This window comes from Monodon monoceros, unplaced genomic scaffold, assembly GCF_005190385.1.
Source record: "Monodon monoceros isolate NGI ecotype Baffin Bay Population unplaced genomic scaffold, NGI_Narwhal_1 Super_Scaffold_5, whole genome shotgun sequence".
NCBI classification, from domain to species: Eukaryota; Metazoa; Chordata; class Mammalia; order Artiodactyla; family Monodontidae; genus Monodon; species Monodon monoceros.
Genome location: NW_021703782.1, coordinates 83,009,196 through 83,035,082, shown reverse-complemented (window position 1 = coordinate 83,035,082; position 25,887 = coordinate 83,009,196). Strand labels below are relative to the sequence as shown.

The 25,887-nt window shown below is 43.4% G+C and overlaps 2 protein-coding genes across 2 annotated transcripts in view; both read left to right on the top strand.

The window, feature by feature from the left end:
- GRIN3A (glutamate ionotropic receptor NMDA type subunit 3A) overlaps positions 1-23,046 on the top strand; it is a 145,453-nt gene extending 122,407 nt beyond the window's left edge. The window contains exons 7-9 of the mRNA XM_029203028.1: positions 16,262-16,426; positions 17,769-17,845; positions 22,337-23,046. Of these exons, the coding sequence (XP_029058861.1) occupies positions 16,262-16,426; positions 17,769-17,845; positions 22,337-22,676 (582 nt within the window). The 3' untranslated portion in view covers positions 22,677-23,046. The remainder of the gene's footprint in view (positions 1-16,261; positions 16,427-17,768; positions 17,846-22,336) is intronic.
- PPP3R2 (protein phosphatase 3 regulatory subunit B, beta) lies at positions 5,189-6,259 on the top strand. Its single transcript, XM_029202017.1, is given in 3 exon segments — positions 5,189-5,395; positions 5,772-5,868; positions 5,871-6,259. Coding segments are annotated over 3 exon segments (693 nt in total).
- Positions 23,047-25,887: the final 2,841 nt, after the last annotated feature.

Below are 25,887 nucleotides of genomic sequence, written 5' to 3'. Positions count from 1 at the left end.
TAACTCTGCCCAAGATCACGGAGTTGTTAAATAGCAAAACTATGATTGAAAAACCATATATTCCAAAGCTCATATTAAACATCATCCCAGAATTACAAAAGAAAATCAAGCATATTACTCTTGATCCTTTTGAATATACATGATAAACATAAAAGACTGAGCAAATAGTGATACAACCTTAAAGCCATACTACTTACTAAACTGTAGATTTCTCAAGGGACTGTGTCTTGTTCACCACAGAAAATTCCATTACCTGGCACAGGGCCTGGCACATAGTAGGTGCTCAATATATATGTGTTAAATGGATTATTTTATTATTGAAGTAGAGTTGACTTACAACATTAGTTTCAGGTGTACAATATAGGGATTCATTATTTTTATAGATCATACTCTGTATAAAGATATTATAAAATATTGCCCATATTTTCCCTGTGCTGTACATTACATCCTTAAATCTTACTCATTTTATACCTAGTAGTACCTCTAAATCCCCTTATCTTCCCTTGACCCTCCCCCCACCCCTCTCCTCAATGGGAGCCAACTAGTTTGTTCTCTGTATCTGTGAGTCGGTTTCTGTATTATAATATTCATTCATTTTATTTTTTAGATTCCACATATAAGTGAAAACTGTATTTGTCTTTCTCACTCTGACTTATTTCGCTTAGCATAATACCCTCTAGGTCCATCCATGTTGTTGAAATATTTGTTAAATGGATTTAAACTTCAAACAAGGTTTGTCACATCCAAGGAAGATAAAACACATAGAGCCAGAGTCAAATTTCTGCTTTGGAGAAAGCAAATAAAGGAGTAGGAAAGGGAAAAGTAAGGAGACAAGGTGTAAAATTTCTTGAGCCCCTAATGCGCGCTGGTGTGCTCTTTTAGTTGTGTTGTTTTTTTTTTTTAAGTTTTAGATGTTATCCCACTTAAACCTATAATAACATTATATGACACATTATAGTATTTCTGAGTTGCAGGTGAGAACTCTGATGCTCATGAATGCTTTTAAACTCATGGCAATGTGGTTCCACAGTCTACACAGTGGCTACCTCAATACAAACAGATGTTAAAGATGGTGCCCAGCAAATCACAGAAAGGTGAGGGCTTCCAACTGTAAAGCTCCCAGAGTGACTGTGTGAATTACTCAGAAACTTGTTCTGCTGAATAACTTGGAAGATGAAGCTTTATATGAGCCTCAATTCTCACTACTTCTGTTTCTATTTTATTTTCCAGTGTCAGTTGTATTTGCATGTAACCCCTCACAGTCCTTTTCCTGAAAACTCTTGAGGAAAAAAAAAAATGGCTTACTGAAATGGAAGTGGTGTCAGGATCCTGATTTCTTCCAAAACAATCAGCCAGTCCTTTTAATGTGCTTCCTGCAGTGAATGTCCAGCAATCCAAATCCCCCCACAGTGATAAATGGAAAGAGTGACAAATAGTGTTTTCCATGGAAATGACTAAGAATAATGGCTGGAGAAAACTGAAACAATGGCATTGAGTCCCATAATAATGCTGAACTACAAAGTTTATAAAATGTGGAACAATGGGGAACTCGACTTCACACTGACTAAAATTTCAGATCCAGCATCACATTACCTCCTCTACAAGGCAGGAGTAAAGCAATTCTGATTGTGCACCATTTTATTTCAAAGAAGTGGTACCATCTTCCTGGTAATATCTGTTTCACCATTAAATTAGCTAACTCTTGGGATGATATTTCTCCTTCTACATAATATTTCTATGTGCAATCCCTCATCTCACTCTTAGAATATATAAAGCAGGTGATTATTATCACCACTTTACAGATGAGGACACTGAGGCTGGGACAGTAACAGCTCCTCTGAGAGCTCACAGCTCATGGGGCAGAGCAGGGACTGGAATCTGGTCTATTTAATTCCTATGCTCTCACCACTGCCCCTCGCTACCTCCTAATACCACACCGTATAGAGGAAGACACTTAAGAGTTTCCACACTGATGACTCCTTCCTAAAGGACAACCATCAAGGCATTACTCAGGAGAAAACCAAGAGGACTCCTTAAGAGTACGAGTGAGGTCCGTCACTGCATTCCTCAAGCCTGCGATGGAAAATCTGCCATCAGCCCCCAAAGAACAGTGCCCTGGAGGAGCTGAAGTTAATGCTGGCTAAGGGCTTAGAGCAGCGATTGGCATATTGTACACGGTACACAAGGAGTGTTCATTAAACGAATGCACATACACTTAAGTGCCCAGGATGCCAAGTATTCTTTCTTTAAGCCTTCATCTCCACCAGCAGGGTAAATAGTAATAAAATTAGTAATAATAACAACAATAATAATGATTTATCATATTGGCTAGTAACAGCTTTAATCCTCATACAACTGTTTAATATATATTATTAGCCCTATTTTACAGATGGGGAAAACTGACATTAAGCAAATTCTCCAAGTTGTTTACTACTATTAAGTGGACAGTTAAGATTTGATTGCCCTATTGTTACAGAATGCAAGTCCGTGTGCCCCATGCGCAGTGAGGCCAAACAATCCCAAAACACTGGAATTTGGAACAGAGAAAGGTTGATTACGGGGCCATGCAAGGAGACGGGTGGCTCATACCTTGAAAACGCGGAACTCCCAGAAAGCTTTCAGCAAAGCCCTTTTATAGGAAAGGTGAGGGAGGGGCGTGGTTAGTTGATGCAGACTTCTTGGTGTCAGATCCTTTGTTCTTGAGGTCATCATGTTCCCGTAAACCTCACCAAAACAAATGTTATTCTCTGTTCTGACAAGAAAGGGAAGGGTAGGCATCTAGTTCTGTCTCCATGCCTCCTTGCGGCTTTTAACACTTAACAAATTCTGTAAGCAAAGCAACATCATTACCCCTCATTTTACAAGGTCCCAAGGCTCGACTTTCGCCCTCTGAGGCCCAGGCCCTGGCTAAGAGGAAGTGGGTCCCTGCAGGGGCCGGTTACCCTGCCCGGGAGCGTTAGTCCAGCACTCAGTCTGGGTCCTCCCGCCAGTGCCCAGCCCGACTGAAGAGGCAGAGCTCAGCTGGCAGCATCCTCAGGGCCAGGTCCCCAGATCCTGCGCAGCCGTCATCACTGAGGGAGCCAGGTGCCCTGGACCAAGCCGGCCCTCAGGCTCCTCAGGCCCCCCAGACGAGGGCCGGGTCCCACGGACGGTGACCCACGGTGACTGCCGCCGCCACTAGGTGGCGGAGGTGGGGATGGGGCAGAGGTTCGCTGCTGCCTCAAGGCCTGGGCCCGGCCAGTAGGGGGCCATGGCGAGGGCTCTGGAGCTCTGCAGGACACAGCCCTCAGCCTGTCCGCGGGCCCCCCGGCTCACCCACCAGCTCGAGGCCAGAGGGCCTGGAAGGGAGGGCCCCTGAGAGAAGACCGCGATTCGCCTCTCACCGCACTCTCTACCATGGGGACCACAGCGCGGCTGACTGTCTGCAGAGCGAGACCTCTAATCGTCAAAAACTAACGGTCTCGCGGTCTCGAGGTCTCGCGGTCTCGAGGTCTCGCGCTAACCATCTCGGTCTCGCGCTAACAGCCGCCGCCCCGCCCCTATTATACTATTCTAAATTCTTTCCACCCTACCATGCTTCTTTAAGACCTAGTTAATTCAGTCAGGAATTAACTGTGTAGATCTAATGGTAAGGTATTCCATGGCTTTGTTGTGCCAGTTTCAGCATGGTTACCTATAGGCTGATATTTTGGCTGAACTAAAGCACAGAAAAGGTGGCCACCTTTTTTTAAATGAGAGAGGGTTTGGCCCCTTCAGTTTGATTTAGTGTCCTGGGAGTCCCCCAAGTCCCTTAGAGCTGCATTGTTCTTGAACCAAATGTATTTCGTATGCATTTGGAGTAACTGATGTCTTCCTAAAGGAAGAAGGAATATGGGAGGCAGGGGTGAGATTCATCTTCAACAAAAAAGGACAAATCCACTTGAAGCAACGAGGGAAAGAGTGAGACAGCCTAGGGACCACTTTTACTCTGAAAATATGGCAGAGGCTTCTTAGGACACATTACAGCCATTCCCCAAAGTGGTCTGCAGGACAGCCGCCAGGCACTAGCCCAACAAAGATAAAGACTGGGTATGAGAGGATGGATTTGAAGTATTGTAATAGGGTGACAGAGGCTATGGTCTTGGGACCTGTGTCTTCTTGAAAAGGGCCCTGAATTCAGCACTGTGTATATTCCTCAAGAATGTGTTACTGTCTGTAGATGATCCATGTGAGAAATTTTGTGTAATATCTGGGTGGTCTCTTACAAAGACCCTGAACCCCATGTTCTGAAAAAGGTCATTGGCCACTGTACCAGAAGGATGTCAATCCTGGCTTTCCCTCCCAGAGAATTTAGGAGAAACAGTTGACCCTTGAACAATGCCAGGGGGTTAGGGGTGCCAACCCTCTGCTCAGTGGAAAATCCTTGTATAGTCAGCCCTGGGTATCCTTTCTCAGTATCCCCGGTTCTGTCTCAGAGGATTCAACCATCTGCTGACCTTGTAGTACTGTAGTATTTACTATTGAAAAGTATCTGCATATAAGTGGACCCACACATTTGAAACCCATGTTGTTCAAGGGTCAGCTATTGATGTATACATGACATCAATGCTTTGATGTATTATCTCATCTAGTCCTTACACTAGGCCTGCAAATAAGCATCAAGAGCCCCTGCTTGCAGTTTACACAGCCATTCAACATATATTAAGCACATACTGCATTTCAGACACTATGCTAGGGATACCGCGGTGATTAATACAGCTGCGGCCCCGCCCCCTTGGAGTTTAATTTCCAAGGGAAGAAGGAAAAGTGACACGAGAAAGTTTTTAAAAATGGCGGGAGAGAGAAGGGTTAAGGTACCGAGAGAAGGAAGAAAGCAGGTATCCCTGCCCTTAGCCTGTCCCGGGCATTCCCCCTAGCTCCCCTCTCCTACTTATCTTCCTATCTTACCCCCCACCCCCGCAAACTCCCCCCTCCCACCCCCTCTTCTCCCCCTGCTCACCCACTCCCCCGCCTGGCTTCCAGAACTGCCCATTTTCTTGCCTGGTTGTGCGAACGGGTAGGAAGGGGTGAGAGGAGACGGTGCGGGGGGGTCCCACGAGCCCGCCCCCCCATTCCCCCCCACCTGGCGGCGTAACAGTCCTTCTCCAGCCCTGCGTGCGCCCACCGCCCCTGCTCCCTCCCCCAACCCTATGAGCAGGCTGGCTCCACAATGGGAAATGAGTCCAGTTACCCAGTAGAAGTGTGCTGCCACTTTGACCAAGACGAAATTAAACGGCTGGGCAAGCGGTTTAAGAAGCTGGACTCGGACAGTTCGGGCGCTCTGAGCGTGGAGGAGTTCATGTCCCTGCCGGAGCTACAGGAGAACCCATTGGCGCAGCGAGTGACAGTCGTCTTCGACACAGACGGCAATAGAGAGGTGGTGAAGAACCTAGGGGTAAGACGGGAATAAAGACACAGACCTACTAGAGAATGGACTTGAGGACACGGGGAGGAGGAAGGGTAAGCTGGGACGAAGTGAGAGAGTGGCATGGACATATATACACCACCAAACGTAAAATAGATAGCTAGTGGGAAGCAGCCGCATAGCACAGGGAGATCAGCTCTGTGCTTTGTGACCACCTAGAGGGGTGGGACAGGGAGGGTGGGAGGGAGGGAGACGCAAGAGGGAAGAGATATGGGAACAGATGTATATGTATAACTGATTCACTTTGTTATAAAGCAGAAACTAACACACCATTGTAAAGCAATTATACCCCAATAAAAATGTTAAATAAATAAATAAAAATAGAGAGGTGGACTTCGGGGAATTCATCCTGGGGACCTCCCAGTTCAGTGTCAAGGGAGAGAAGGAGCAGAAGCTGAGGTTTGCTTTCAGCATCTACAACATGGACAAGACGGCTACACTTCCAGCAGGGAGCCCTTCCAGGTGCTGACGATGATGGTGGGGGACAACCTGAAAGACTGGCAGTTACAGCAGCTCGTGGACAAAACCTGGGCATCCATCGTCCTGGGCAAGGATCGCGGTGGGAAAATATCCTTCCAGGAATTCAGTGCTGCGGTCGGAAGCCTGGAGAGCCACAAGAAGTTGCTGACAATTGTGCGAGCTTTTATAAGAGCACCACCCAACAACGACTTTTTCTTTCTTCTCAAAGATCAGCTCAAGAGGCCCAGCACCCGTCTCTCTGACCTGCTGGGAAGTATTTCTCTTTGTGAAGCAACATTTTCTGACACCAACCTCTTGCCCACCTCAGTGTTATTTATTCTCCTGGGAATGCCCTAAGTCAGGGAGAACATAATGAAGGAGCATGGAGGGGAAGAAAAGGAAATGGCTTTTATGAACGTATTTTCTTCTTTGTTTTGATTCAGAGGCCAAACTATAAAGAGTGAAGAATAACTTTTAAAGTTCAAAAATAAGAAAATATACATCTTTTTCTTTACTTCTCATGGTTTCATATGTGGGGAAAAATTCCAAAAAGGTGTTAGGTGAACTATTTTCATTTACTTGTGGTGTTCAGGCATCTTTTGACAGATTGTTATCTACTTATTGTAGCAACAGGGATGAATATATTTCTCTTGGCTGAGCATCTTTTAATCACCTCTCTCTGGGCAACAAAAACCCATCTTTCTCTTTTGAAAGCCGCAGCCCACTCCCCATGGTACATCCAGAAATCCCCGAGCATGTCTTGAGGGTTAGGAATCCAGCTAGGCTCCTCCTATCTCATCGCTCCAGCTCCTGAACAGTTTCTTTTCAGAGCAGAAACTCAGGGCTCTTGTAAGAAATGCTAAGACTGGACTAAATGCCCAGTCTAACAATCAGTCTCAGTGAAGGTGGGTTTTAAGGGTTGGCTGCCCACTCCAGTGTTAAGTTCAGTTAATGGGGCTTCCGCTCAAACAGGGCAGAGAACTTCGTAGGAAGCTCTCTCACCTCCAATACTCAGCCCCACTCCAGTTGGAGAGAATAGGCCACATTCAGAGTCATTCTTCCCACAAGCAGAGGCAGTGAAGATTCCAGCTGCAGTGGACTCTCCCTAGGATGCTGAAGCGGTGTTGCTCCTGGCACTCAGAAGATGCAGAGATGAGCAGGTACACCTCTGCAGCAGGGGTGGACACTGTCTACACTAACAAAGCTTACTTTTTAAAATCAGACCTGGGCCTGGCAGGGAAGGCAAGAGCTCTCTCGTGGTGGGAAGCCTTTTCTCTAATGTAACAGTCAGCCCAGAGTCCCTCACACCCTAATAAACCTGCAGCCAAGGGGTGTGCTGGAGCCTATTCATACTGGGTGACAATCAAAGCGTGCACATCCCTCCCCAACCCCATGTTCAGTGATGTCATGTCGATCGCTTGAAATCAGCCATAGTGGGAGTAGTAAGTACCTCACAGAAAAAAGCAGAAAGTTTTAGTTGTTTTGCTTCTGCTTGTTTTGGAGAGCCAGTGTACCAGTAAGTACACTGCTGCCTGCACCCTAGATGTTACCAGCTCTCTGTGGTCCCACTTACTCCTGTCAGATCCCGGAGAACAAGCTGTCCTCAGAAGAGCTGGGACAGGACTGGTCCCAATGTCTGCCACTTTACATCAGGCCTGTTTCTCACAGTGGTCCAATCCCCGTAGAAGGTGCTTAAGGCTCTCAGAATACCAGGGCAATGAGACGTACTCTCCCTACATGTACTAAGCCAAGGGACAAAACCCAGGTGATTTTTCTCAGGACAAGAAAGATCTGTTTCAAGATTAATTATCCTTATATTTCGAAGAGGCTGGTAGCTAGTCTTCCCTGCCCCCATCCCCCCGCAAAAATAAAACCCAAAAGTGGGACAAGTAAATCCACAAATTGAATTACTGTCCGAGCACCCATCTACCAAGGCACGCTGCCATACTTTTTATTTAATAAATTACTTATGAACCACAAAGAATAGGTATCCAACCCCTTAACTTCCTGCGCAGTCCTAAAAAAAATGTATTAATGATCAGTAAATGCTCCCAATCCTGTAGTTATATGAGTCTTACCCCCATTTCAGGGTAACATAGTTCAAAGACTCAGACTGGGTTTGGATGCAGTTACAACTGGGTTTTTAACACAGTCACTTCTTATTAGTTGTGCGAGCACGAGCATGCTACTTAACCTCTTTGTGTCATTTCTCCTGATTAAAATGAAGATCCATCCCCAGGTTATTTTGAGGATTCAAGAAGATTAAACATGTAAAGTGCTAGAGCACAAAACTTTCACGCTACCCATGGCCTTCCCTTCCCCCTTTCGTCCTCTTCTACTAGATCAATATATAAGGGAGAAGGAGGCCTCTTGGTTCCTTTCGAACGCTTACTTAGTACTTAGCCACACCCACTCTCAGATTAGCTGGACATTTGTGTGATCCTAATCCAGAAAGGAAACAATGGAAATAATGTCAAGATCTTCCCCACCCCTGCATTTGCAGAGGGGATAACAGATGTCTTGACTGGAGAAAGTTTAAAAGAGTGAGACTCTCATTCCAGCCCAACCTATTTGACTTTGTGGAGGAAACCTTGCATGAGAAAAGTGAGCTTGTGTAATGCCAGGGAAGAGGATTTCTGAAAGAGAGACATTATTTGTATACTCTGCAATGTGCATGTTAAAACATGGAAATTAAAAATTAGGACCGAGAGTTTGAAACATGTTGGATTACATGTTCAAATTTAACAAGAGGAGGAAAACTATTTCAGCTCCTAGAGTGGCTGGAATTCACAAGCTAATTGCTTGATCAGTCTACCTAATATAGTTACCCAAGTCTTTGTGGCAGTGACCTGGAACTGTGAGCCTATTTCTAGCTTCAGCAACTAGAAAGATCTGACTGTATGAATATTTGGGAAGAGAGATCACATTTACTTCAAAATTAGAATGCTTTGATTCTTCTCTTTGTTAATTGCCAGTTGCCAACAAATCTAGTTCTGTACAGTTCCTCGGGGTAATAATAGTAGTTAATGCATATTGAACAGCTGTTCCAGGTCCTGTTACATTTGTTATATCATTTAATCATCATAACAACACTGTGGGGTGGGTGCTATCATCTCAGTTTTACAGATGATGCTATGGAGAGATCTAGAATCTTCTCCAAGATATCCCAGCTGGTAAGTGGCAAAGTGAGGACCTGAACCAGGCTCTGTGACCCCAAATGCTGAGCTTTTTTCACCTCACTCCATTGCTTCCTATTTTTATGGTTTTTGTATTTACCTGCCTCAAATTATTCCTGATAGTCTGATTAATATAATCAAACCAAGCCTCAGTTTTTACAAAGAGGTGAATTTCTTGTCAAGGAGCAAGCAGCTTCTACCTCTTTGGTTCTATACAGTGCAAAAAATTAAAAATTAAAAGTATTAGGCAAGGCAGTCTTACATCATCATCCACCTCCATCTCATCTTGAGAAATAAGTGACAGTATTTAGATTAAGCTGGTAACAGCAACCAATATGTTTTGAGGCTGTAGACATCAGTAACACTACGTTGTTGTGAATCATATATTAATGGATTGTGTCTGCCCTCTACCATATGTTGCAATCCCCAAACCACTAGACACTTCTCTTTTTTTTGAAACGTAGGAAAAAATATGGCCTTAGCATAGTTGGTTTATTCTCTAAATCTATCTTGCTTCAGAGGAATTCTCAAGGAAAAACCTTCAGGAATTTTTTTTATTACAAATTCCATTCTTCACTTATGCTTATTGATTCTCTCTGTTAGGATTTAAAGTGGTTCGTGAGTCTGGCTACTATGTTTTATCTATTTTGCATGCCTTGAAAAGGGAGAGGCTTGGATGTTTTTTAAGACAAGGTGGCATCATGATAAAGGAGTCAGGTCGCTAGACTGAGAATCGGAACTGGACCTCTCTCCTTTTGTATTGGCTGCCCTAGCTCTTCCACTGGCTGGTGACTGTGTAAATAGTGACAAACCATGTGTCAGCTTTAAAGCACTAGCTGATTCATAGTGAAAAACCATAACACTGAAGCGACATGAGCAGCAATAAAAGCTGTGTAGATAAAGGATACAATCTGACAGCTCTTAGACTAAATCTGACACACAAACAAGTTGTTTTGTTAATTTTACATGGTGTTTGTTCTCACAATGTTTTGTGTATGTGTGTGTGCATGGGTATGTTGCCAACATTTTTTTTAAAAATAGGATTTTAAGTAAAAATCAAAATTAGCATAAAGGAATGCAGACCACCCCGGGATGGGAGTGGCCTTTTACTGGCTAAGGTACCTCTGCAGCATGGGGCTGAAATCAAAAGTCTCAATAAAGACAAAGCAATATGTTCCACTCTTGTTAAAAAAGCTCAAGATGGACTGAAGTGTTCATTATTTTTCAGAAATAAAGCAATTGGTCATAAAACATCCCAAAAACTTCTATTTCTAATGACTGAACAACAGAAGAGTTTCCAATAATCAAAACAAATAGAGCCATATAGAATTCAAACACCTGTACAATAAAATCTAACAAAACAAAGCTAACAGGAAAACTTAAAAATTGAGACACATATGTAATGTGTTAGGAAAGGGGTTAATAGCTTTTTTCAGTAAAAATCCATGCCTTTTCTGAAATGCATAATTGGGCAAATCATATAAATATATAATACATACCTGGGGCAACAGGAAAAACAAACATGAAAAAGTAGCCAGAAAAATTGAATAAATATAAATCAGAATACCTAAAACAGGAAAAAATGATTAGTTGCAAAACAGGGTTGGAGAGGATGTGAGCATCCTGTGCAATGGGGCATCTTGGGAATCACTGGGAATGGTTTTCACACTCTTGAGGACCATTTCACACATCACAAGGCATCAGAACGGTTATATAATCTTACCTGGTAATCCCACCCATTGCAATATATATCTCAAAGAAAGGATCAAAAATGGCTTTTTAAATGCTATATGCAAAAGATTTTTTATTGTGGCAATATTTATTATATATATATAATAAGTAATATTAAATACCTGACAGTTTGGGAGTAAACTCAATTATGATAAAATAATAGTTACTGATAATATAAAGCTATTAAAGTTAATAAATAAAATAACTGTATAAATTCATAAATTTTTAGATTAAGTTTTTTAAAAAGCATAATTGTTATATTAACATATAACAGAGTTTACAACTCTGGAAAATATATGTGCATATGGTTGTAGCTCAGAAGAGAAAATGAAGAATTGAAAGTATATAGTAAAAGGATAATGGTAATCACCTCAAATTTAATTTTTAGAAATATTTTTCTGAGTTATTTTATTAATAAATTAAGACTTTTCAAAAGACCGCACAGTGGAGATAATGTAGCACATTCAGCACCAGGTCCAAGGCTAAAAGATGGTTTCCCAAACCTAGAAGGGGCGGGGGCTCTGGGAGCACAAGGAACAGAAAGGGGGCATCTCCTCAGCAACCTGGGCTGTGCCATATTGAGGAGCTGTTAAGCAGATTCCAGGTTAGAAGAGACAGAGGTGCCACAGCCCCCAGGACCAGGGATGTGATGGGAAGTTCCTGCGGACCCTAATTTTACTGTCCATCTAGATTATTTTCTTATCCAAATGTGTGAGCACTGTTAACTTCACTCATGCAGTGTCTCCCTGGATTTTGCAAATCATTCTTTGTTTCTTTTGTTAAATGTAATCTTTCAGTCTTTCAGTCTTCATTGATGAGAAAGTTTCAGATTCTATGAGTGAATATTTTCTTTATCCCTTTTCATGATTGTTGTTACAATTTTTTAGAAATCCTACATGATTACATCGCACAATCTTACCCCATTGTCTCCAGCCAGGCAAACTCTCTCCCGCGATAGCTGTCCTTGGTACCTCTGGAGCCCACACCTCATGCAGGTGGAGGTCTCCATCTTCTGTGCCCGTCCTCCCGCCCAGACAAAGGGCTATATGTACAGACACAACGAGTCTGCCAAATTTTATTGAGCTACTTTCTCTTCTGGGCAAAATAGTGGGGTGTTAAAAAAAAAAAGGAAATCATGTCTTCAAAATTAGAAACAGCATTTGCTTGCTCCTCATCCTGCTTCCAAGTATCTAGGAGAGGAATTGAAAGCAATGATTACAGACTCTTTAGAGGATCAGAGAAAATGGGTAGCTGCTGTGGAGTGGGTGATGTGGAGTGGGGGCTAGGGAGGCTTAGATCATAAGATTTAACCAGTAACATCTGAGGCAAATGATGACTGAAATACTTTAACTGCATTCCTTGCTGGAGTTTTCAGAACCTAGTCAGTTATCTAACCAGCTGTCAGATGTTTCAAGGGTCCACATCTGAGCAAGATGCAAAGGAGGGTTTAGCAGCAACAAAATTGGTGGTCTTGGCCTCTACATGTCACTGATGATCTAGGCAGAGACCAATCAGAACCTTTGATAGTACAGGCATCACCCTTTATCTGAATCTAGTCTGTTCCTGGAAATATGTTGGCTGGTAAATTTCCAGATGGTAGGAGTCCTTTCTGTTATCTTGTATGAGATGAACAATAAAGCCTTCCCACCTCATCCAAAAAGCCCAGACAGTTTCCCTAAATATCACTAAAACATTCTTAGACATTTATTAGTGTTTAATATCTATTGCACAATGCATGGATTGTTACATATGACAATCCACCAATGATTTCTGCATAATATGAAGCATTTAAAACACCAGTTCTTCAATGCTTAATCAGTGGTTATTCATGTGTGCATAATACAGAGTATGCTTTCCCACCACAGTACAGTGGATATATATTAATGTAAATGAACAATAAAATAAAATGTTAAAGAAATATAACAAGTATAAATAACATTTAGCAAAATAAAATAAGCAAGCAAGACAATTTTTTGAGTGGTTACGTATTGATTAAAGAGTTAATGGAGTGAGATTGGATGGGCTAGAGTGAGCCTGTGAAGGACTAAGTGAAGCCATAAATGCCTGAGATTTGCCTGCAGCTAAATCCTGGGATAGTCTTCTCTCCTTGGCTTTTGAGACTCCAGAAGTGTGTGGCTGTGAGCTACCAAATGGGATAAAGTAATGGGATGAAGAAAATTAAAAACTTATGTCTGTTTACATTTCTTTGCTTCCATTAATACAGCTCTTGACAACGTGAGACTGGGCTGTGATTGCATTTCTGAATGAGATGTTTCTGCTCCTGTCACTTGCACCTGCAGTCGTCATTTTGTCTGCATCACTTAAATTTATTTTAAAGATTGACATTGAATATTCATTGCTCCTCTTCTTCCTCTGACAAGTGATAAATGTCAAGTTGAGCAAGTTCCACTCTATCAGACAAAAAGTTTTCACTTGATAACGTGGGGCTGATGCACATACGTAATGCATAACACATTGAAGTAGTGTGGTCCTAGGGGAGGGACAGCTGAATTACAACTGCAACGGTACATCTTATCACTGAGACCCAGACACAGTATAAACATTTTCATTGGTGCCCAAAGGCAGATTATAGTGTTTTCTATTCAGATGGTGAGTTCTGAATAAAATTTTTTGCAAGTTGTAACAGGGAATAGTAAGAGTTCAGATAGCAAGGGGTACCTGTGAATGGTGTTCGCTTGAAGGCAGTGCGGGCTTTGGCATCAGACAATCCTGGATCCATAGCCTGGCTTCCCCATTTATTAGCTTGTATGATCTTGGGTATGGTCGTTAATGAGCCTCAGTTTCCTCAAATGTAAAATAGGGATAATAATACTTAACTTACAATGTTATTATAAGATCATAATATGCATATATGGCATCTGGCACACAGATGTCCAATTAAAAAAAAACACAGCAACTACTTCTATTAGTCTGTTAGCATGTGGATGTAAACAACAGAAATTTAAAGAAAGAAATGTATAAAATAAACTGAATACAGCCTCTTTGTTACTGGGATAATAAGAGGAAAATGAGATTAATTACTGTAAATGCACAAAAAAACAGGGAACATCATGCTTTTAAAAGCAGGACGATTCACCGTAAGTTACATTTTTCTTCTTCATCTTGGCAGCACCTTATAAGAAAGCCACACCACTCTGTTTAGTGTTTTGCTGAGTGTTTGATGCTGTTAGTGTTAAAGTCCAAAATTAATTTCCCCAGTGCATTCTTCATTCACAGCAGTAGTAATTGAATCCTTCTGTAATAGCCGTATCCTGTACACATTACAACAGGCCCAGGCCAAGGGAGGTTTTCAAACACATTTGTGTATACTTTCTGGAGGTCAGGTTGGTCACCACTTGTACAGAGATGTCCCAGGAAAAGCCCTCGTACCCGAGTAGCCTTCAGGGTCTGATACACCTCTCACATTTCCTAGACCAGCATTTCTTGTTCCCTAAGGCTGGGCTTCCTCTTTCATTCTCAGGTGTCTGCTAGTTTTCCTGCCTGTGTCCCAGTCTCTTAAACCTGATGCATACTCTATGCCCCTGCTCACCTCTAGTCTTTTCTTCTTCAGGGATCCTAGCACCCAACTTTGGTCCAGAGCCACTGCCAGATGTAGTGTCATGGAGGAAAAGAGATTCCATGACCCAGGCTCCCCAAAGACTGAAATCTCCAAACTCTGCCTCTGAGTCTGGGCCCCCAGATAGACTTCCTGGCATACCATGGAGGTCTAGCCATGTCTGAGCCATCCCAAATGGCTGCTTCTCCAGGACTGGGGGCAGAGGTGGGGAGAATGAAAGAAAGGAAGACCCATCAAGAGGATGGGAGGATCACTCATGTCAGTCAAATGAGGTGGTTAAGAGTGTAGGCTGTGGAGCCAGACTACCTGGGTGTGAACTCCAGCTCTGATCTTTACTAGTTATGTGACCTTGGACAAGTCACTTCATTCTTTTGTTCCTAAGTTTCCTCACCTGTAAAATGGAGGTAGTAACAGTACCTCTCTCATAGGTCCTTAGGAAGATTAAGCAAGTTGCTACGTTGATAAAGAGCTCAGAACTGTGCTTCCCACATGTTAAGTGCTAAACAATTGTCGATGATGATGGTGACCAAAAGCCTCCAGCAAAGGAATGACACCTAGGCTCCTTAGCATTGGTTTGTGTGATCTTGGGTGAGGTGCTTAATCTAGGCTTGCCTAGTGCAGGCCTGTTTCTCCCTCAGGACACAGGCCTCCTGCACCCTACCCCTGAACACAGCTCTCTATTTCACAAGCCCCCAGATCACTGTGCTGGAAGTTCATGTCTTTGTTACATTCTTTGTTTCTGCTTCCCTCAGCTTAGAGTGCTACTTTCCCACCCGAGCCTCCACATTCTACCTCCCTTACTTTAAGTCTTACCTCATGAGCCAGTTTCTCTGCAAAACCCAGGAGGCGTGGATCAATTTATCACGGGGTATAAATGTTTGCTTCCTCCCCAGATTCAAGCTGATTGAAAGCAGGGACATAACCCTCCTATCTTCACCCTCCGGTACTTGGGAGAGTGCCTGGAACATAGTAGGCACTCAAGGTATCAAATGTCTTTCTTTCTGCAGGACTGATGGTCATCGATGTCGTAGACTGGATGATACGTATTTCATAAGGACTTCGTGTAAATCATTTAGCAAAGTGCCTGTCACAGATGTTAAAGTTATTATATTTATGGTTGTTGTTGCTCTTTTGTTGTAGAGTAGAAAGAGCCCAGGCTTTGGAGCTAAACAAACATTGACTAATAGATCAGCTTTGTCACTTAAATGCTGCAGGAACTTCAGTTTCCTCAACTATAAATTGCAGTTATCATACCTATCTTGGCGCAAAAAAAAAAAGTAAGCAATCAACAAATCGGTCCCTTCTCTTTCTCCTCTGTGGCTGTCTAATTTTGTGACCTGGCTCAATTCCCCTCACTTCTCTGGCCCAGGTTACTCATCTTTAAAATGAGGACATTCAACTAGATGATCTCCATGTTCCCTGGCAGATCTAAATGTCAAAATTATTGAACTCATCATCTTTTCCCCTTAAATCTACTCATTCTCTGTCCCTGAGAGAGGTTCTTTCCTTGACAACTATTTAATGTTTTGATATATTAAATTGTTTCAATTTTCAGTCTCTCTCAATGTCTATCTCTCTGTGTCTCTCTTGAGACCATAGGGTAGTCCAGATGCAGGGCCTCTGCACAACTCCAGAAACCATTCATACAATAGGACTGTACGTGAGTAGCACCCCAGGAATTGTGCCCTGCAGCAGCCCTCAGTCCTGGATGGATTCCCTTCACAGTGTAGTTTAGTGATGTCTGCGGAGCACGCAGAGGAACAGTCTCCAGCTTTCCTTGGGTCCAGCAAAAAAGAATCTGCATCTAAGAGTGAACAATCGTGGGACCAGATGGAGCATCACATTCATGGCCTTTCCTTTCCTGTTCTGCCACAGACTTTGCAAATGGGCATCAAACACTTCTCTGGACTCTTCATGCTGCTGTGCATTGGATTTGGTCTCTCCATCTTGACCACCATTGGTGAGCACATAGTGTACAGGCTGCTGCTCCCACGCATCAAGAACAAATCTAGGCTGCAATACTGGCTCCACACCAGTCAGGTGAGTGCCACAGGCATCTTCCTCCAATATTCCTAAACGTCAGAATTCCCAGTAATGGGAGAATCCAGGGCCCCAAGTCAGACTGACAAATGACAGGTTACCAAGAGAACCAGGGTTGTGTAGACACTCTCAATGTACAAGATGGAGTTCCCTCTATCCCACTTGCCCCTTATATTAAGCTATCCCATAATGCTCATGCCTTTCATATAACTCTCCACTGTTGCTCACAGTGGAAGAAATAGCATCGCTTTTAACCTGGCTTCTCTTAGTGACAGTCTGAAGAGATGGTGTGAAAGATTTGTTTCCTATAGACTCTTTTCTTGCCAAAATTGAAACCCATTAAATGAACTCGAAGTCCATTTCCCTTTAGATGAACCTACCAGCCCCTGTTCTCACTGCAGTTCAATGGTCCAGAGCTTTGAAGTCCACTGGTGCCAAGGCCAAGCTCATAGGATCAAAGTTCCTTCATGTAATCCAGAAACCTACGCACTCACTTACAGAGAGAACTGAAAATGTCAGGCAGACCACCATTCAAGCGTATTCCTTTGCACATCTCACCCTGATGGAAACTGGCACTGAGAGCCAAAATGTACTCCGAAGGCTTCTTACCGATGAAGGAGCTCTAGCAAAGGCAGCAGTTCCCCCCCCAGCACGTTGTCCAGCGAGGCCGGAGGAGCCATCCTGACCTCCCGACGACTCCCTCCTACTTCCCAGTGCACTATCTCAGCCTCTCAGTAGTGAGGCTGCCAGTTCTGCCACCTTTGCCCCCTGCATTGTTATGCGGGCTCGCTGCTTTGTTAACACAGTACTTTTTTTCTAGATAGGTCACTATCATTGGTTTGGTTACATGTGAACCCTGTTGTTCCTACTTTCATCCTAGGACCTATTTGGTCTCCTAAGGAGAACTCTGCAGACAACTGATCCTCTCCATTGTATGTTAGCATGATTAATTTAATTAATCAGGAGTTCTTACCTTCTTTGTTTTGGCTGTTAAGAAGTCAGACTTAAGTTTTTGACTCACCTTTAGCAATTGTGCCAGGCCCTTTGCCACGTGTTGGTTATGATAACTCTTCTTTATATCACATACTTTTTTACAACTCAGAGTATTTCTAAGCTTCCCACCAAATTACTTTTCTTTCCTCCAGGTAGAATAATAACTTATAATTAGAATTTTTGCTCTCTTGAGATTTGGGACTGAATATTGATCTTTTTTCCGGCATCATTGTTAAGTTGTTTAAAGAGGCCTAGGTTTGTAGTGAAGAGATTAAATCTCAGGGGGTACTTTGTCCCCTGGTTGCGTGTTTCTAACAGTCTCTGTGTGTGCATCTGTTCTTTCTGCCAGAGATTACATAGAGCATTAAACACATCATTCGTGGAGGAAAAGCGGCAGCGTTTCAAGACTAAGCGTGTGGAAAAGAGGTAAGAAGAGGCCGGTTCCAGGTGTCAATTATGTTTGTTAAAAGTTTAGAGATGTAACTGAGACTTCATGCTCCAAAGGGAAATTATGTATAATGAATCAAATCGGGACCAAGTTGTTGATAAACACCATCAGTAAAAATACGTGGTCTCAAATAGAAGTAGCACAGACAAAATAAAAAACATATCTGTACATAGATGGACACTGAAATGCAGTAGAGGCAATATATGTTGTGGTTTAAGTGCTGGTGTGATCTCTAAGGTCAAGCATCTGGATCCAAATACTGACTGTGACATTTACAATATGTGTGGTCTTGGGCGAGTCCTTTATTTAACTTCACTATGCCCCAATTTCCTCACTCATGAAAGTTAGATAAATAGAGTACCTACTTTCTGGAGATGCTATAAGAATTCAATGAGATAACACATCTAAAGCCCTGAAAACAAAGCTATTTTAGCTATTATTGTGTACAAAATACAAGTTAGACTTAATTCATAAGTACCACAGGCAGTTTCATGCAATATTGCCCCTTTGGCATGTTTCCACTCCCCACTCCTTTCCAGCACTTCTAGGAATATCTGAAATATGCAACAGACGTGTTCTGTTTAACCCATTTCCCGGCACTGTTACTACAAACTCCCCAGAAAAGAGCATCTCATTAATAGGAAGCAACAAGCATTAAATGCATAGTTGACGTTTGAAAATTGAAACTCTGCATCTTCCCCACATCCAGCCTGTGGAAGACTGTTGCCTCATTCATGGTGGCTAAAGATGTTAGGAGTATTTGGGTCTAGTACCTGGCTGGCCTCTGTTTCATGCTGCCTAAGACAGCCTCCTGGTTCTTTCTTATGTCCAGAGGCCTCGGTTTACAGCATTTCCTCCAAGCAACTCTGTCATCTATGGCAGATCCTCAGCTCCAAGCTTGGCTTTCTGGGTAATTCTAAAACCTGACACTCACACTTCTTATTCACAATAGAGGACAAGGAAAAGGGGGTGGAAAACATGATTCTTTTTCATTGTTTTTACCTCCTTGGGGACTGCTGCAGTCCCCTTCTCTGCAATTTGCATCAAGCTTGTCAGAATCATTTCTGTTATCTCTTAAAGCCTCTCTTTCCAGGCAGCGAGCACACCCCCCTCTCCCTCAGGGTCTGTGGTGTCCCTGTATCACACTGCGGCCCCATCAGCAACAAGCTGCAGACCAATCAGGTCACAGCTGTTCTATGTCGTGTTACATATATTTTTTTTCTATAATTATTTTTAACATAAATTTTTAATGAGAGAGGAACACAAGAAGACATAGCAGCAAAGACACCATCTCATAATAACAAAGCATTTGTTTTCCAGCCATAATAGAAACAGGGAGCTGCCAGTGATCACATTTCCAACTGTGAGATGACTCCTATTAGCATTTCTCTCACCTAAATTCAGAACCAAATGCATCTTTCACTCAGCTTATCCATTTTTGTTGGCAGATTCCCTTCTGAAATGCCTTATTTTGAGAAGGAGCTAAGGTAACACACCCTCATGGCTTATTGGGCCCATGTTTCCTGTGGTACCTCCCTACAACCCAACACCCACCTATAACCTTTCAAACACAGTGAGTGTTTGAGGGCTCACAGCTCTCACATCTCTTCTGAATGGTCTAGTGGAGTATTGAAACTCAGCGTTACAAAATTGTCCTGTGAAAGCTTTTTAGTGTTAAATTCAGTTAACTCACTGGTCGCCTTACACTCTAAGGCTGAGGAAAGCTTGCAAACCACAATCAAAACACTGTAGAGGCCAACAATATAACACGTTCATTTCTTCCAATTAGACACCATATCTGGCATTCAGCACCTATCACCTTGCATTCATAGGTGGCTCAGAGGCGCATGTCAATCATCAGAGCACTTGTGATGCTGCCACCTAGAGTATGTCATGGAAACCAGCTTTTGCTTATTCTCCTATATTATATTCCCAGATACATGTACAAAGCTCTGGAGAAAATCAGATTGGCTAATTCTATTTGCCTGATTTCTGAGGTTGCCTGGACATTCCAGGAAAATGTGTTGATGCCTAACTCCCAGGTTTTCCCCACTGTGAATCATTCCATGATCCTAGGGTTAGGTCCATTGGCTCAAAAACTCTCTCCCTCTTTTTTCTTTGGAAGAATATCTATGCAAATACCTTTATCTGCCGCAACTTGACATCCCTCCCCTATGTTTCTTATTTATTGAGTGAATAAAATAATAGATAAATGAATGAATTACTAACATATGGGTTTGAGGAAAGGCCTGGGGAAATTATGGGCCATGGTATGAAAAGATTTTGCTCCTTTTTTCTTTAAAGCAGAGGAAAAAGGTAGATATTGCAAAAGACTATATATATAGTCCTTAGTTTATTCAACATGTGATTTCATGTAAATTTTGGTCTGTCCTTCACTCCACTGGGTTTCCAATACACCTCCTCTTTTCTCTTTCCTCTCACCTCAAGATATACAAAAATTGTAAACCATATATATATATATATATATATATATACACAAATAACACATGCCACAAACAAGATTGTTTTGAAATTATTCAAACTCAATAGTAAAAGATTTGAAGGAAGAATTAAAGGGAACTGTAAGGCTAGAAGGAAAATTATAACCACACCTTTGACCCAGTGTAAAGACAATGGAGCTGTAAGTGAGCTCATTATAGAACTTTTACCCAGCCCAGGGCACAGGAAAGCTGGGCTGTGGTACTCCCTGCTCATTTATATGGGCCTTAAACCATGAGAAATGTTAAAGAACTGCAGAGTGGTTTGGAATGTGTTTGTGTGTTTTAATGGCTCGGAGCACGTATCAATCAGTTTTTGCTGTGTGAGAAATCACCTCAGTTCATAATGTTTTAAACAACAGCTAGTTGCTTATGAATCTATGTGTCAGCTGTGCAGGCTACTGATTTGGGCCAAACTTGGCTGATCATGGTCACATTTGCTCCTGTGTCTACAGCCAGCTTGGGGAAAGGAGGGAGAAGCAGAGGGCTGGCTGGTCTAGGATGGCCTCAGCTGGTCAACAGGGAAGACTGGGGACTCTCTCCCATGGTCTGTTATCAACCACCCGACTAGTCTGGACTGGTTCCACTGTAGCAGTAGGGTTCTGATAGAGGCAGTGGAAGTGTGCAAGACTTGAAACCACTTTCTATTGGCCAGAACAAGTCATGAGACCAGGCCAAATTCAAGGGGGAGGGAAAGAAGACTTTCCCCTGGAATCCCCCTTGATAAGGGTGAGTTGCTAAGTCACACTGCAGAGGGATATGGATGAAAGGAAGAACGAAGGATTAGGACCACTTTTGCAATGCACCACAGGGCAAAATGAAACAAGATCACCCTAGTTAAGTCCTTGTGTTTTTGCTCTTATCCATGTAACTGAATCAACACTTAATTATCTCTCCCTTTTCCCCTCCCCTGCAGGTCCTTCCCTTCTCCTCCTGGTTAGTAAGAGTCCAGGAATAAATTCTTGATTCAGTTACATGGATGGGAACAAAGACACAAGGACTTAATAGAGTGTTTCTATTTTGTTTTGACCTGTGGTAGATTGCAAAAGTGGTCATAATCCCCCTCTGCCTCCTCTTCCTCCTTCTCCTTCAACAAGGCTAGAAGAAATTAGCAGCCATGTGCTTAGGGCTCTAATCTGTTCTTATAGCAAGAAGCTCTTCTCATTGCATCTGTCAAAGTGTATTTCAGAAACCAGACCCCCTCTTCCTGTGCCTGGTCAGCAATAACTCTTTTGCTGTCTACAGCCATCTCAAGGATGGTGGTGGGTGGCTCGACACGAGCCCGAAAGAGGATCCTGAAAGAGGATCTATTTCAATTTGACTTTCATTATTCCAGCAAGAACTTGAGGCTCTCTTGGGTCTTTTTTTTTTTTTTAAGCTTCAGACCTCAACTGTCATTCTCAACTCACAAAGTCATCCCTATAATGGGACACTTTGGGCTGAAACCTGCAGCTTGTATGCTTTTATTCTCCTCAAACTCAACTAGTAAACATCAGGGTTGTCCTGCGGGGCTAAGGATGAGTCATATTAGAGTACCTACCAGCAGGACCATGCTTAGAGTCCAGCAGCTGAATAAACAGAATCTCATTTCTACTGAAGCATTATCTTCATAGCCATGAACTGTTTCAAGTCAGTGCGGCTTTCTGAGCCTCACTGGCAGGAAGAGAATAGAAAAGCATCTAAGGTTCTTCATAAAAGAATGTGCCATACCCTGGCCCATCAGCCCTCCAGGTGCAACACCCATTCCAGTTTCAGGACAGCATGAGACTTGATGAATCATTGAACATCAGTTGAAAAGAATTGCATTGGCTCCTTTTATTCCCCTGACACTCCAGCAGGCAGTCTGTCCATGGTTTTGTGACTCCATCTCTATCTGCGTACCCAGTTCCATATTACTCACAAGGAAGTAGCTAAAAGATGGGGAGAGCTGCAGAGTAGAAAGTCAATCTAAAGTGTCTCTTGGTTTCCTAGGTCCAATGTGGGACCCTGTCAGCTCACTGTGTGGAATACGTCCAATCTGAGTCATGATAATCGACGAAAATACATCTTCAGTGATGAGGGGGGACAAAACCAGCTGAGCCTCCGGACCCACCAAGACATCCCTCTCCCACCAAGAAGAAGAGAGCTTCCTGCCTCGCTGACCACCAATGGGAAAGCAGACTCCCTAAATGGGGCTCGGAACTCAGTGATGCAGGAGCTCTCAGAGCTGGAGAAGCAGATTCAGGTGATCCAGCAAGAGCTGCAGCTGGCTGTGAGCAGGAAAACGGAGCTGGAAGAGTACCAAAGGACAAATCGGACTTATGAGCCCTAAGTGGCCACGCTGCTCTCTTTTCTCAGTTCCTGGCCTTCTTCTGAGCCCTTAAGACACTTTGTAATGCTCTTTTGTAACTACTGACCAAGGTGGGGGGAAGCTGAGGTCTGGGTCTTCTTAGAGGTCAAGTCTGCTCTCCCTAGCCTGCAAAGCAGCAGCCAGCCTTCTCAAGCTCATTCCTAGGTCTCCAGGGTAGGCGTCTTCCTCAGAGCAGGAATCTTACATTAGTCAGAAGTAAACACCGTGTGAGGGATCTGTGAACAACCAGACAACCCCAGCTCCTGTTAATCTTTTCACCTGGTGCCACAGTAACATTTCTGGTTTTTAGCCCTTTCTCTGCACTATCAACAAGAGATAAAATTGTTACTCATACCTGTGTCTTACTGGGTCGTTGGTTTTAATCTTAGTATAGAGCGGGATTATTCAGGGTTGTGACTTTTGCTATAACTCCCCAGTGTAGATTTGTTCCTACAGTCTGAATGGGGAGCCAGGGAAGAGCTAGAGAAACTTAGGACAGGAAGGTGGGTACTTAGAAAACTTAACTGAACTCATTCACATCATAGCAGGCCAAGGATTGATTGGATCAGGCAAGAGCCATGTTTTTGAAAGGGTCCTGGATCTCCAACATCATCTTGACTAACATTTGGTAGGAACATGTTTACACGCCACTATGAAAGGGAACAGGGATGTGGTGAGCGGAAAGAGCACAGGCAGAAGAGGCATTAAAATGTATACCATGCTTTTCAAACAAAAGCTCGGGGCCAGAAAAGCAATTTCGCTGAGGAATGAATAGGCCCATACTTCTAATCTAATTAAGCATCTCCACTATAGTGTGTGCCTTTCAGAAAGGAAAGTGAGAAAAGCAAGGCAAGGATGTGGCCTTAGGATGAAACTGGGATATTCCTGCTAATTGCCTGCACAGGACATGTGAGCTGCCACTGTGAGTTAAGGGACGATGTTCTGCAAGCCATATATTTGGCTATTTTCAGATCAGCAGGCACCTGTGTCTTAGCTATAGGAATTCCAGAAGTGAACTTCAAGCCTGTGAACACCACAAGCTTAAACGTTCAGGAATGTGCCCTGTGCTTTTCATATCTATATGGATCACCAGCAAGTCAGTCTTGCAGCCTCACACCCCCTCATCTGTGAGAAACTGTGAACAGGCACTGGTCCCTCTGATTCTCCCCCAAACCCCATCTAATGCCCCCAAGAGATTGATGTGAGTAAGCTGTTTCCCCTCTGCCTAGGCATCCCTTTTCCGGTGTGCAAAGGCTTGGACACGCAGAAAGGGAAAGGAATACGTGAACTACAGAGCTTCAGTTCTCAGTCACCTAGGAACTCATTAGGATGCTGACTGCATGAGATGGGAAAGGGGGTGGATGTGGGCTCAGAAACCTGCTACCAACACTCCCAGGTGACTGACATGCGGCCTAAAACTTACTCTTCAAGAAACATTGTTCTAGAAATTTGGCTGCTCCAGGCATGGGGAGAATTGAGAAGAGCCTTTTTGAGAGTTTCTCAAAAGGCTTCAGCACACACCTGATGATTCACGGTCCACACAGCCACGCCCACCCCGGGACACCATGTAGGACTAGACTTCCTTGTCTATCAATTAATTGCTTTATCTTCTCAGTTGCTTATCATCTTTGCTCCGCCCCAATCAGTTTGAAGGCCTACAAAGAGTTCTCAGCACTGTGCCAAGCACCGTGCTCTGTAAGCTGCAGATCATTGGGAAGGCTCCTCAATCACATAATTTCTTCCCCTACTTTTGGATGCAGTCCCTGCATTTCCACCAAGAGCTGCCCAGTCCCCCAAGGAAAGATAACACTTTAAGCTGCAATTAGATAAGACTCCAGCAATTAGCTGTCTGAGAAAACCCTGGGGTGGATATAGGCTTAGAGATTCTGATGAGGGAGGTGGACGGGTTCTAAAGTTAGACTTCATCAACCTCACAGATGAAACAGTTGAATAATGAGGGAACAGTGACCCCTGGAAACAGAAAGGACAGCTCTGCTTTGAAATGCCCATCCTCCCATGTTCTCACCCCAGACACAAAAGTAGGTTTGCAACTGCCTTTGGAAGATTATGCCCCTTAGCCATCCCCACCCATCTGCAACAGCTAAGGATGCTCTAGAGACTCTGCCATCATGCTCTGCACCCCTAACCTCTGCGCAGCCTGGAAGGCTGACGTATAGGTGTACCTCAACTCACGTAACAGCCATGCTCCTAATGTTGTACCTGGACATTTTTTATAACTCAGCTCAGATTCTGACTGTACTTGAGAAGTTGGCTATTTAAAGGAACCCAGAGGTGAATTCTTTTGTAAAGAATCCTTTTGTAATGCAATTAATTATCCCGTAATGTATTTGTTTTGTAAGTTTGGATTTTTGTATATCAGGTTTACCTTAAGCTTCTCTACTGAGGCATTCTGAGCAGTGGTGATAACGTGCCAGATCACCCTGTCTATCCACAAACATGTAGATGACCAGGGCATGGCTCCTCGAATATCTTCTGAGGAACTACTTGGCCAAAACTGCGGCCAGGATGTGGCCAGAAGCAGCAGGAGCTGAAAGCAGGCTTACTGCCATTAGCATTGCTTGAAATGCCCCCATGTTCTGGACAAAGAAAAACAAAGCATAATCGCTTGTGTTGAAATGATGCAGTCTTCATGTTAAGTAGGAATGGTAATTGAACAGTGTTTTGCAATTTGTGAAACAGTGTGTTGTGTTTTGTAAAAAGATTTCATGAAATGGTGGGTCCTTTGAAAACCTTCCTTCCTGTTCTGCTCCACCTCTGTTCTCTCAACTCCCCTCAGGCTCAAGAAACACAAGGATCAGAGAAGTCTTCAGGTGGAGGGTGGTTTTCTGGTAAAGAAGGAGATAAGGGATGCTACCTTGCCTCCTATTGTGGGCTTCTCTTCCATGAGATCAGGAAGACCTCCTTTTTTTTTAATTTTTATTTTTGGCTGTGTTGGGTCTTCATTGCTGTGCGTGGGCTTTCTCTAGTTGCGGCGAGCGGGAGCTACTCTTCGTTGCGGTGCACCAGCTTGTCATTGTGGTGGCTTCTCTTGCTGTGGAGCACGGGCTCTAGGCGCATGGACTTCAGTAGTTGTGGCTCATGGGCTCAGTATTTGTGGCTCGTGGGCTCTAGAGCGCAGGCTCAGTAGTTGTGGCGCACGGGCTTAGTTGCTCCGCGGGATGTGGGATCTTCC